The sequence below is a fragment of the Anopheles nili genome, chromosome 2 (genome assembly GCF_943737925.1).
Source record: "Anopheles nili chromosome 2, idAnoNiliSN_F5_01, whole genome shotgun sequence".
NCBI classification, from domain to species: Eukaryota; Metazoa; Arthropoda; class Insecta; order Diptera; family Culicidae; genus Anopheles; species Anopheles nili.
In genome coordinates, this window is record NC_071291.1 from 15073101 (window position 1) to 15085992 (window position 12892).

Sequence of the window (12892 nt, forward strand, 5' to 3'; positions counted from 1 at the left end):
GATTGGAATTGCAATATTTGAAACCGTTATTTACTAAAAGTCTTTCACTGCGCAATGTTTAGATAGTAATAGTTAATCGTTTTAGAAAATATGAGATTGTTCTAGATAGCTGCAATTGCAATAAATGGCTTTGTTTTTATTAGGTTTTACTATCGACATAGAATGTCTGAAAGCTGATGTATTGTAATAACCAATGTAGTAGAACCAACTTAATCGCACAAGAACCGGATATCATGAGAAATAATTGAAAGTATGGAACTGTCTTAACGCAAGTTAAATCAAATATCGAAAACGAGGTTTAATTTTTTTCTTGAACAAATATTCATATCAATTAGGCACACAGTTTAGGCAATTATAATAATCTAGCGTGAGCTACACAATTTAAAAATTGAAAATTGTAGTTGAAGCCCAATTAAAGCAAGAATCCTATTGCAGCTGTTATAGCAGCTACGCATGCCACTAAATCTAAATCTCTTATCTGCACGTAAAAAAAATCATTTGTCCGGTAATCCTTCTTGGTGTACACTATAAATTAAATGAAACTCAAATAAAAGAAATGTACGTCCAGCACAACGAAATCGTGTATATAAGCTGTATTTTTTGATAACCACGTGTCAGCCTTATGCATGAACGTATGATCACACGATTGAAGTCCAAACTCTTATCTTTTGTGTTATACAACTTCTTATGCGATGGCAAATAACGTGATCACGTAAATGAATGAATTTTCAAAAAACATTTGGCAGAGTCCTTTAAATGCACATGCACAAGAAAGAAAACTCCGCCCACTTCAGCGCGCACACTTGCCGGTCCAATCGGAGAGCATGCGTGATGCAGAAACGGAAGAAACCTGATAGTATTTAAAATAATTGTGAACACAATTGAGGTTAATAAATGCTTCTCAAACAATATTATGATCAAAAACATCCACCAAATTCAGTATTAGTCGTAAAATATCGGGGACATCAAGAAGCAACACAGTATTGGATGTCCTATTGCCTGTTCAACTTTCATCGTCCATCTCTGTCTCATCGCCGTCCATGTGAGCCAGCAACAGTACGTGCCCGTTCTCGGTGGAGTAGCTTTTTTTCTTGTTATTTTGGTAGTGTACAACAGCCAGGCCATCCCCGGTACAAGGCCCTTGGTTTCCTCTCATTTGCTGCCGCATCCCCGTCAGGGCGTCAGGCTAGGTTACACATTTGATTTTAATTATCGAACAAAGATTGAAGCGAGCGGACGGTAGAATGTTGCGATCGCGACCCGAGTCGGAAGCAGGCAAACCACAGACGACGGAGCAAACCGCGAGGACACTGGGTAGCTGGGACTGCAGGCGGTGCATCAGCAAAAGTGCATAATTAGTGGAAATGTTTGGTGTGGCGGAACGCTAGAACCTACTGCGTCGCCACCCTGTGAAGCGTGCGCGCGTGTGCGTCAGTCGGCTCGAGAAAAAGGGTTCCTCAATTGCCGGAAAATTAAATAATTAAACCATTAGCGGGCTCCAAAGTGCACGGCAGTTGTACGGGAAATAATGCGAAGCGAAGTGTGTGTGTGAATACAGATTCCGTGGGATATACGTGTGTGAGAAGGAGGCGTAAGTGCGTCCTGACGAAACGTTGCAAGGAGCATGAATTGCTACGGAGCACCGGTGTCGGCGACATCGGCCTACGGTGAATCGGGGGATCCGGCATGCATCCTGGATGCACCAGGACAGCAGCATTTCGGTGAAAAACCTCCCGTCGGCGTGTGGTACATGACTCCGGTGGGTCAATCGCAGATACCGATCGGAAGTGAGCGTCATGGTACAAACAGCGGGTCTCCTAGATCGGGCGATCCAAACGGACGATATTATGGCACAGCAGGAGCTAGTGAGCTCGCAGGACTAGCCGCAGGACATCATCATCCGTTTGGGAGTAGTCGAACGATGATGGGCAACGAAAGGGCGCCGTTAGGGTATGAAGGAAGCAACGTTGAGCTGGGTTTTGGAGGCTTATCGATGGATGTTGACGTGGGGATTGGGATTTCCGGTGGGATCAGTGAAAATGTGGAGAAAAAACCACGCCACACCGTAAAGGATCGCTTTCTGGTGAGCAACCTGCTGCAACTGAACAGCACCAACAATGGTGTGGTTGTACCGACGGAACCACCACAAGTGTCGGCTGATAAGGAAGGTAAGTTTAAGCCCCATTAAAGGAAAGAACATTTTAGTATTTGCAAGGTATAGAGAGTAAGTATTATATGTAATAGTATGCAATTCAAACCAAAAGCACGTCCGGAGTAAAGTGCTTTTAAGAATCAGCACGTCTTTTAAAATACAACTCCAATACACTGAACTTCCTTCCGCTATAAAATATTCAAATTATTCAATCTTTAAATTTAATAGAAGATAAATTAAAAAATTGGACACTTTTTACAATATGCTGAAATAATAATGCCACACTGTTTCAGTGTAAATTCGGATGTTTTTGCCGAACATTTACAGCTCAACTTGCCGCGATAACGATATTGGAATTAGTGACCAAGAATTGTACCTTGCGTGCGTGATTAAAACAAACGATCAAAGTCTTGTTCTTCAGGCACGCTTGAGAAACCTGCGTACACGCGTAAACATCTGCTTTACGATCGTCATGCGAACCGTTTCGTGTTGTCAGGAAAAAAAGGAGCAACAAAAAAAAATGAAAGAAAGTAGACGCAACATCCTCCGTGGCTTTAATTTGGATTTGTCGTCTTGTAGCGAACGACAGGACGGCTGCTAATTGTGCATGACATTTTAATTTCGGTCCGCATGATCCGTCCGTTTTGCCGCTGAGCCGATGTTTTATTAGTCGCTTGCTATCCCTGGATCAAGGTGTGTCTGAGGATCGAGCGACGCGCATTTAGAGTAATATGCTCACTGTCGGCGGGATTCCGCGCGTACTTTTGGGAGGTTTATGCTATCTGGTGACGCGAACGGGCGCCTGCTGGGAGCCAGTGCAATAAAGAACTTCCGAAAATCAATCACCAGCTCGACCCGGCTGGTAGCGTGGGGCAAGGCAAAAGTGTGTAATAATTTAAATCTCATTTACAACCGCTTCCGAGAAGTGATTTCGGCCAGGCAGCCGAGGGGGAACGCACAAAACCCATACCGATCGTGATGATGGCGTGTTGCTGGTTGACGTGGTTGCTTTGGGAGAGCGTTGTTGTTGGGTTCATTATTGAATTTTCAACGACAAACGATTTTCCTGCCACCATTCCAGGTTGGTTGCGAAGAAGAGAGAAAAGATGGTTTTCCAATGTTACATGTATATTGTGGAGGATAGTTGTTTGATTTGCAACAAACCCCCTTTTCGAATATCTGGCATTCATGGCGAGGTTTTCCTGTTGATGAGTCTCAATGATTCGAGATCGAAAAATTGCGCTCTCGTTGGGATGGTGGGATTTTTTACCCTTTGGCTTACCCGGGAAAAGCAGTAAAAAGCGACACAGCGCGCGAGTGGAGTGGAAAAATTTATCTATTCCTTTGAAATGGATACCAAACCGATCGGCCGTCGACGACGAACGACGTCGGTTCTCGTTCCTGGCCGTGTCACGGCGTACGACGCGAGGATGCCCCCGGAGGGTCGCGTCGAAGGGAAGGAAAACCCGTGAAGGGCAGGGGTGCAGCATGAAGGGAACCACGGAGGCACGAAGGCAAACGCCCGACAGAAGCGGTGGCGGTGGTAGCAGATGAGGACATTTCAACAGGCTTCCGCCGTAATTGGGATTGATTGTTCCAAAAATAATTCAGCCATAATATCATAACCCCGTCCGTGGTGCGTTTGAGAACGTGAAGACGTCGCTTTCGTTTTGAGGACACGCGGATGCCAGTGACAACGCAACCGTAGTCAGCTCATCATCTGGTTGCCACCGTGGTTGTTGCTTGAAGGCGGAAAACGAGAAAAAAAACGTCGCTTTTCTCATGCACAGTGCGTGAAAAAATTATGGCATGCTGTGCGGGTACGCATATTATCTGCATGCTGGATGCAATTTCGTCTAATTCGCTCCACTGAAATTTGGCATTCCAAACCGAGGGAAACGGAAAACAAAATATATTATTAGTTTTACAACATTCTACTGGTTTGATTCGATTTGTTGAAATAGGGAAAATAATTTCCCGTACGATCTTGTCGCACATCGTCGAACGGTACTGTAGAGCAGCGTATTTGAAAAACATTTCCGTTGTACAACGGGGGTGCTTGTACGCCGGCAGTAACCATTTTTTACTCTATTGCTTCTTCGTGTACTGCAGAAAGGATTGCACCAGGACATGGTGTCGGTGATCTGTCGGGTGAACCTGCTTCTGCTGTTTAGAAGCGAAGAAGGAAAAGCAAATGACTAGCTACATGCACATTGGGACAAGCAGAATGAGCATAAAAAACTAATGAAAATTCTGGCCTTTCGTGTGGTATAAGTGAGTGTAAGAGATAGATCACCTAGAAAGAGGTCTTCAAGGAACACGCACGGAAAGCGGAAGTGATCGAGTTGACAAGCGTGCAAGCTGGAACGGAAGGCCCCTACGCGCACCAGTTGTTGCCGATAATCAACTCCAACTGGTGGTGATCGGTGCAGGATGACAAATGCAAGTTTTACCACATGAGCGGATCTAGTTACGCTCTTTGGGTCTCTTTGTGTGTACCGGAGCAGATCAGTGCATGATAATCGGCAGGAGTTTAAGTGCATTGCTCCTTTCATGCCAACGGCATCGCACGAACATTAAACGATACTTTAGCGCATGCTGCGTAGAAAAACGGCGATCGCATGCAAAACACAAACCCCACTCATTATTGCTTGCAGTTGTGGCTTTTGGTTCTCGAAGGCCGCCTCTCAGCAGCACCATCCATCATTTTCCCATTCGTCATCGGGCAGAGTGCGGCTCATCTGGCGCTTGTCTGCATCGAAACCCTTCTGAGGAGCATCTCGGGCCAGAACGGATTCGTTTGACGGGAACCGCAAAACAAACATAGGCCATAGCCCTCCGGGAAGAAACGGGCACAAGTGTGCGCCGGCTTGTGTGCCCCTTTAATAAACGGCAGCTCGTCGCCACTCGTGTCACGGGCATAAGGCATAAAATGGGTAAATGGGATCCTTCGCGCCGGCGATCCGAAGAACCCACGGTTCACGGTTTAGTGAGTTGTAAAATGATCTGATTTGTTGGGATTAAGTCATGTGTATCACTTTCAAACTGGCTTTGCTCCAGCCGATTTGCGTCGACCGTCGCATGGGAAGTCAGCCGCAGCCGAGGTTGCCAGGGCAGGCAGGTTTCCCATCTTCAAAGCCTTTTTCCGTTGCCGTACTTGGCATGATCAGTTTAACGAGGATCGTCTCGCGCAGTGGCAGTGTGGCGGGAAAACTGGAAAGGGTGAATTATTTAATTGACAACTTTTTTTAGTGCCCATATTTCACCGCTCCCACAAGCGTCTAGGTGACATCTTTTCGTTTCGGGTGGTGTATTTATATGTTTTTTTTTTGTTATGCGTGACTTCCATTGATGAAAAGAGTGAGATTTCAAGCGGGTATTTATACGCAAGAAAGGCTAAATTAAACACGAAATTTTTTGAAGAAAATACGTGCTAATTAATGTCTAATGTTTTAATCTTTTTATATTCCTCGCAAACCCTTTAACTAAAGCTGGCGACAAACGCCGCAATTGACACTCATCAATCATGTTACGGTGCATGTGGTAGGTCGAGACACGCGCTCGGGTTGGATTTGTTTGTCATTCCACGTGCACGTGCTTCCATTCCGTGGCATGGTGCATTGGAGCATCGCTTATGGCCGATTTCTTCCCATGTCAATCATCAAGATCGTACCGTTGTTATGACACCAAAAGTGTGGCACAGGAATCGGTGTGGGTTTTACACGGATTTTGGGGCGTAGACTGGACGAAAAATGATCGAGTTGATCATTGAAAGCAACCGGGAGAGTTGGTCGTTGCATTTTTGCACATTGGTTTAAGCGTCATGCTGTTTGTAGTACTTCAGGTGCGTGATTATATGTTGCATTATTGTAAATTATTTTAAACTATGTTATGCTATTTACCATTTTAGGAGCATTACTGCTTATGTTAAAAGCAAATTGTGTATCGTTTGTCATATAGCGCATTAAATATAGTTCACAAGATATATAGTACATAGTTCAATTTATTTCGTATGCTTTTCATTCTATTCAAATACTTTTGGTAGATGCCGAAGACAGTGGGCAAAAAGGGGACGTTGCAGGAAAGACAAAATCTTGTATACTAAAAAAGCCACGACGCAATCGGACCACCTTCACAACGAATCAGTTAACAGCACTAGAGAAAATTTTCGAAAAGACACACTACCCCGACGCTTTCGTTCGTGAGGAGTTAGCTAACAAGGTGGGCCTTAGCGAGGCCAGGGTACAGGTATAAAATGGATTACACTACTTGTAAACCAGTCAATAGTGAACCGATCTGATGCTCGATTTGCAGGTTTGGTTCCAGAACCGACGGGCAAAATTTCGTCGAAACGAACGGAGCGCATCGTCTGGTGGCGGGAACGGTGGAAATAGCTCAAAAGGCGATGATTTCTTTCCACCTGGACCCCTGCCTGCTGCCAGCGGGATTGGGTTTGGGGTGGAAAAATCAGAAGCACCCTACTCGCTATCCTTTTCAACACTCAGCTCCATCTTTTCCCCCGTGGTGTCACAGTTGCAGTCGCACCATCATCATTCTCACCATCCCGCCGGCAGTGCGAGAAATGGCCAATTCTACCCGCCCTACAAGCAACAGCAACATGAGGACGCCAGCTTCTGCAGCCAATCGTATCAATTTCCGAGCCTCAAATATTTAAATAACCTCCAGCAGACTTGATTTTAGCCTTGAGTCGTTTCAGAAAATACATTGAAAATATTGTTAATATTAAAGTCGTTTAACTCTTTGTTGCTGTTGCACGAGACGTCAACTAACGAAAGGAAACGGAATTGAATTTTGTATTTGTAGTCAATTTCACAGTTATTTCTTTATAGAATTATATTTATGATATTCAGGACAAGTTTAGGAAAGGAAAAGGATATTTAACTTAACATAAGAAACCCATTTTCTTTCTTATTTAGCACCAGTCGGCGATGATGAAACAAAATAACAATCACAATAAACCATGTGCCATAGAATTGATGCTAAACTTACAGTTTCGGCAGTAGTTTTCCATACTTTATTACGATATTTGCTAACCACATTTAAGCAATTGCAATCCGATCGTTTACATACGAATTTGGAATTTTCCAGCCTTGGTCACGTACTTTACACCTTTAAAAGGTTTGTATTTTTCGCCATACATGTCTAGCCGATTCACCTTCAAACCGGAAACGGCCATCTGGGAGATAGTGAAGTGTACTCTGTAATTGAGAAAGCAACGTTAGTTGGTGAACAAAAGCAGCATACCACTAAGAATCGTACCTGTCAATGGTAGTTTCTAGTGTCGAGTTGGTGGAAGCAACGGAAACCTGTGGTGGATGATAAAAGTGACAAAATGAAACGGAGTTAAATAACAGAGTACCCCACCAGGAAATCTTACCGTTCCGCGTATATTCGGAAGCTTGGCTGCGTCGATTCTGCCAATATCCCAGTGAAGAACTTTGTTGACCGTATCGTAAGTATACTTTCCCTGATTCACTACCAACGAGCAGTTTGTAACGGCTTTTGGCATACAAATGTCCAGCTTCACACCTATGGTTAATTGAAATTGGAGTTTTTTTTATGTTATGGCAGGTTTTTCATCACCTCACTTACCTTCGACTGTTCGGCCCATCGTAGTCTTGGGGCCAACAGTTATATCCAGCCGGGACTGTTCTCCCGATCTCAGCACCAAGTTGTGACGAACGTAGATAGGAATGGCTACGATACTTTGTGATCCAACGTGGTATGACATTAATCTAAAGTTACCGTCGGGTGGAATGAATGAAAGGATTCGTTCAGATTCCCAGCGTTTGAAGCGGACGCACGGATGGAATGATACATCATCGAAAAGACGTGGATTCATAAATGAGAGAGAAAGATCCGGCATGCCGCTTAGTTTTATGCAGCAATCAATCTGTGGAAAGAATAGAGTTATTATTTGCCTTTGAATTACCCGTGCTAATAAACGTAGCAAATCTTACATATCCTTGAATCTCGGCAAAGATTGTCTGTCCGTTTTTGTCGATAATGGCGTCAACCTCTTCGACAACATCGAAATACGCCTCGTTGTTCGTGTACTTTACGCCAGTTCGCCTCCATGGAATAGCCGACAATTGACCGGACGGAAGAGTACCACTGATGCTAAAAGGCAGAGAGAATAGTTATTGCAATACATTTTCAACAATCAATCAGGTCCATCTCGACAGTACTTGGATTTCCCTGTAACCGAGTTGGCAATCGTACGCAAAATGTTGGGAGGTTTGATTAGCTCTTTCAGAATATTGCACTCTGTTGCCAACGGAAACCCATTGTCCAGCATTTCGTCCAACAGTTCGTAAACGATGACATAATTTTCCTTGATAACGTTTTCGTTGCACTCGGAGAAGTAATCCTCGAATGTGTCCACTACGCGATGTAAGAATTCGATTACAAAGAGTGGTGGAAATTCTTGCTTGCATGCGGCAACGAGTGAGATTCCATTGCGTTGGATGGAAACTAAGTAATGGTGAGGTGTGGACAACACTGGCGGCACGTTCTGAGATGCATAGATTTAGCATTAGTTCAACAAAAAGCCGAGTCAATTTCTATGAGTCTACCTCTTCGTCAACTACATTTCCATACATACATTGGCAGATTCCCGATGAACATCTAGAAAGTAGGATACGCAGGTCCGCGACACTACACTTCGCCAATGTTTTTCTAAGAAAACGTCTCTGTGGAATAAATTTTACTCATTTGTAAAGATTGAATTTTTAACACTTCTTGGCACTGTTTCATACCCGCTGCTGTTAACGATAAATAAACTGTGTATCATTTTATGCTGACGTGTTTACAACTCTGAGAAAAAGCAGATTCCGGTTGATCTATTCTTTAAACAATAAATACTGAGATAGAATTCTAAATATTTAAAATGATATTCTATCTTTTTGAGATAACCACTTGTAGTTAGGATTGATGCGACTATAATAAAGTTTGGCTTATGTTTTCAATAAATTAGATGGAAGAAAAACGAAGTGCTGTGCGCTATCAAAAACACAGATCAAAACAAACCTATGCTCACGTATATGCTCGGATACACTTGACATGATGGAATTTTGATTCTGTCATACAGTTGAAATATTTCAATTATGGAGTACCTATCATGGCATATTTATTACATTATAATTCTAAGGTTTCTTCTTGACAAATTTATGGTTAAATTTGATATGGTATCGCTTTTGTTACATGATGCAAAGGAAAGGTTTGAAAATTCGAAAAAAGCAGCAGCTGGTTTGATGTATGTTTCTCCATCACCCTGTAGCTTCCTTCTCGAAGGAAACGTCACTAACAATGACAACAAAAAAACTTGACACTACGAGTTCTACAATAAACCAGTAAAACAACATTCAATAGCAAGTCGCATTTTACTACATTGAACGAATTGCCGGTCGCTTAATTACATTGAGAATCATGGATGTAAACCAACTGGAAAGTCTTATGCGTAACTTGGCGATCAAGGAAACTCGCACCAACAGCTTAGATATGTTGGAGAGCAAACTTGCAGATGTGGACCCCGAAATCTTCAAAGTTATGTTGTGTTCCGATAGTTTGTTCAAGTTTCTCGCGGATGCTAACAGGTAGCGATTTTTGAAGATAACAAAAAAAAAACAAATTTCAAGCGATTTGCATATTTTTTCAGCGATCAGCATACTACTGCGTCTAGAATCATATACGATAAAGCAATTGAATTCTTCCCCAACGGTTCACCGGTTGTTGATCAGTTCATTGAACGTTGCTTGACACATCCTAAAAGCACCGTCAAACAATTTGGAATGCGGGGTGCCGCCACGATGGTCTACGATTCGACGGGTATATCGTCTAATAACGTACAACTGGTCATTCTACATTGTCTTCCGATGAAGGAAGTATACGTTAACACGCTGGTAAATGTGCTGGTAAAATCGTTACCCCCGGTCTTTGCTGAGGTTGGCGTGCAGAAAAATTTGCTCTCTGTATTGGAATACGACGGAACGATACGCTGTCGAGTATACGAGATCGTCTGTACGATCCTTGAGAAGCATCCTGTTTATCTGCCGATTGCCGACCCAATCATAAAACGTGCATTGGCAGATTTGGATGGAACTGATGTTCTGTTACAGACAAGCGTCTTGCCAATTCTTACACAGCTGCTCGTCACCAAAGAGGGCTTTGATTACGTGGAGGCGATTGATTTATTTAACAAGGTTTACACAAACTTTGTCACAGTAAAAATGACACCTTATTTACGCTTCGTACTACCGAATGCGCTTAAATTCTACGCTAACGCGGCAGCGGTACAACCGGTCCTGTTTCTTTCGCGATATTCAAAGGCAGTAGATTTTATATTTGAAAACACTTTACTTGACGATTCGATGCTGATGGCCATTGCCTATGATTGCTTAGGTAGGTAGTCGTTAAGATATATGCTATCAGAAAATAATTACAACTGTTGCATTTTTAAGGCATGATTGGATCTACAAGCGAAGGTAAAATTCACCTTTACCAGCATAAACAAGAAAAAATGAATCCGTTTCTGAAGCAGCTGCCTGGAGTTATTAGCTCCACCACGGAGGCATGCAAAGTTCGATTTATCGAATGTTTGGCAAGTCTGATGTCTTTAGAAAACGGTCAATTCGATAATCGAATCTCGTAAGTAAAGAAATTTGTTTGAAACCCAAATTACACTTTTTTAATGTATCACATTTCTCGCAGGGACATTACCCAAAGATGGTACGAAACTATGACTGAAAGCGAAGACCTTGAAATGATTCTAGAACTGTTCAAGGTGCCCTTCCCCAACCAAAAAATGGCAACGCTGAAGCTGTTGTCTGCAATTGTTGATCATCGTTGGGGACAGCTATTTTTCCAGAATACTGCATGCTTCGCAGAGATACTACTCAATCGCATGCTGGACGTAGATGTCAACGTGACTCAGTTTAAGTACGATGTGATAAAAAAGCTTTCCCAATCGACAGTTATGGAAAACTTCTTGTTGGACATGCTTAAGCAGTACGTATCAGAAACAGCCTTTCACCAAAAAGCTCAGGTGGAGGTGGTCATTGAAGGTGGTCAATGATTTGTATGTTTTTGGGTTTTCATTTCTTATGGATTTGCTTACATTCATGTCGCTCGTGTCCTATATCTTATGAAATAAAGATAAAACATCTAAAAACTCCCAACGCGTCTCATTTACAGATTGCGATGAACTATATAATCATCGATATTTAGGTTTATTATAGCCTGCATATAGTAAAAAACTACAATACAATTACAGCACCTTGAAAATGGAAAAGCATGGCAAAGACCAAGGCTTGTGCAAATATATTATATTTATTTAAATCATGATAACATAAACGTATTATTAAACAACTGCGTTGCAATAACGTGTAATAAACAACCACGTTTTACGAAATTTCTCTTGAAGCGTTTTGTTTTACGGTTTAATTATTTTCTTAAACTTAAACGCAGTGTAAAGATATCTGTGTCAAGTCGTGAGAGACAAATTTAAATACCATTTGACACTTTCACTGCAAATTACAGAATGATTGACGAGAGCAAAATTTGACGAGTTCAAAGCGAGAAGGAAACGTTTCTCTTGAGCTTTAGACTAATTCATCTGTTGGACAGAATTATGTGTTGTAAAAAAAGCTAAAATAATATATAAAATTATCACGTGTTCCAAAAATTACGATGTGCTTTAGAAAGAGAGAGGTTCAAAGAGGAAGAAAATGTAATTTTGCTGCTTTCGTCTGTTAAAAAATATTTGAAAAAAATTAAACTCTATCATCAGTCCGTGTGTGAGATTTTGCATTTTGGCGCTCAATCGTTTTTTTGTTGTTGAAAAAAAAACAGCCAAAGTCAACCGACCAAATCTAGACGACGCTAATCGCTAAAACGTCGCTGATGGCCGCTTCTTGGCAGCATCCACTGGACAAGTCTATCGGATGCGGATGCGGATCCCAAACACAAACCAGATTTTCAAGTGATCAAGATGCCATACCAGCCTGAGAGCTGAGCCATCTTTGTGGTGTTTACTCAGGGAGGTCACGGTCACGGAACGAGCAACCCTCTACATGATCTCAACCGTACATCGATCGCACATTATTGGAGGAGGGCGTGTTACGATTGGTGGATGTCGCCAGTATTTATTCATCGCAATGGCGTTCTCTGCTTCCCTCCGGCGGGCACCTGTTTGCCTATGGCACGTGCACCATCATTGGTGGATTCGAGGGATGGACTTGCAGATCCGTGACGACGAGTGTTCTAAAAGCTTCTCTAACCGACCTTTTGTGACTTCCAGGTGGTGGCATTCTAGATGCCACGGTACAAACAGAGGGACCCCCTTTAATTGGCCGTCGGTTTTTTCTTTCGTAGGTTATACACAACCCGTCTGGGTGTTCTAAGCGAAGAGGACGTTTGCAAGGGGAATTTGAAGGAACCGGTGCCAAATAAAGATAATGAAGTAAGTCTTCGTTACCAGCGTTGTCATTAAAAGCTGGTTCCGCCAGCAAGCGACATAAGAGGGACTCATCGCACCGGAAAGTTTTGATTATGTATTCCGGGAAGCAATCGGTTGGTCTTCTGCTAGATTAGCTTAACGATTTGGTCGTACCTATTTGACAAAGCTCTCATATTCATCTTTCGGCATAACAGTTTATGTTTCATAGCCTTGAAAGTTCGCTTTTTGACACTTGGCGAGAGATTGAGATTTTATTGATGGCA

General features: G+C 42.6%; 3 protein-coding genes across 3 annotated transcripts; 2 read left to right on the plus strand and 1 right to left on the minus strand.

Moving 5' to 3' along the window:
- The first annotated feature begins 1624 nt into the window (after nt 1–1624).
- Nucleotides 1625–6847, plus strand: LOC128731332 (homeobox protein unc-4-like). The gene is made up of 3 exons (XM_053824442.1): nt 1625–2168; nt 6198–6400; nt 6467–6847. Exons 1-3 carry the CDS (start codon nt 1625–1627, stop codon nt 6845–6847), a joined length of 1128 nt encoding a protein of 375 aa, XP_053680417.1.
- Nucleotides 6848–7165: 318 nt separating this feature from the next.
- Nucleotides 7166–8966, minus strand: LOC128721022 (AP-3 complex subunit mu-1). Its single transcript, XM_053814726.1, is given in 7 exon segments — nt 7166–7432; nt 7538–7702; nt 7766–8066; nt 8134–8293; nt 8362–8687; nt 8778–8865; nt 8932–8966. Coding segments are annotated over 7 exon segments (1272 nt in total). The 3' UTR covers nt 7166–7235.
- A 635-nt stretch (nt 8967–9601) lies between these two features.
- Nucleotides 9602–11330, plus strand: LOC128720301 (26S proteasome non-ATPase regulatory subunit 5). Its single transcript, XM_053813963.1, has 4 exons — nt 9602–9768; nt 9831–10573; nt 10633–10819; nt 10883–11330. Exons 1-4 carry the CDS (start codon nt 9602–9604, stop codon nt 11244–11246), a joined length of 1461 nt encoding a protein of 486 aa, XP_053669938.1. The 3' UTR covers nt 11247–11330.
- Nucleotides 11331–12892: the final 1562 nt, after the last annotated feature.

Bases quoted from the DNA above. Each gene is read 5' to 3' on its own strand.
- LOC128731332 (XM_053824442.1), top strand. From the start codon at position 1,625: ATGAATTGCTACGGAGCACCGGTGTCGGCGACATCGGCCTACGGTGAA. The intron at 2,169-6,197 runs GTAAGTTTAAGC...TACTTTTGGTAG, and splicing joins AGTGTCGGCTGATAAGGAAG to ATGCCGAAGACAGTGGGCAA. The intron at 6,401-6,466 runs GTATAAAATGGA...CTCGATTTGCAG, and splicing joins TTAGCGAGGCCAGGGTACAG to GTTTGGTTCCAGAACCGACG.
- LOC128720301 (XM_053813963.1), top strand. From the start codon at position 9,602: ATGGATGTAAACCAACTGGAAAGTCTTATGCGTAACTTGGCGATCAAG. The intron at 9,769-9,830 runs GTAGCGATTTTT...ATATTTTTTCAG, and splicing joins TTTCTCGCGGATGCTAACAG to CGATCAGCATACTACTGCGT. The intron at 10,820-10,882 runs GTAAGTAAAGAA...CATTTCTCGCAG, and splicing joins CAATTCGATAATCGAATCTC to GGACATTACCCAAAGATGGT.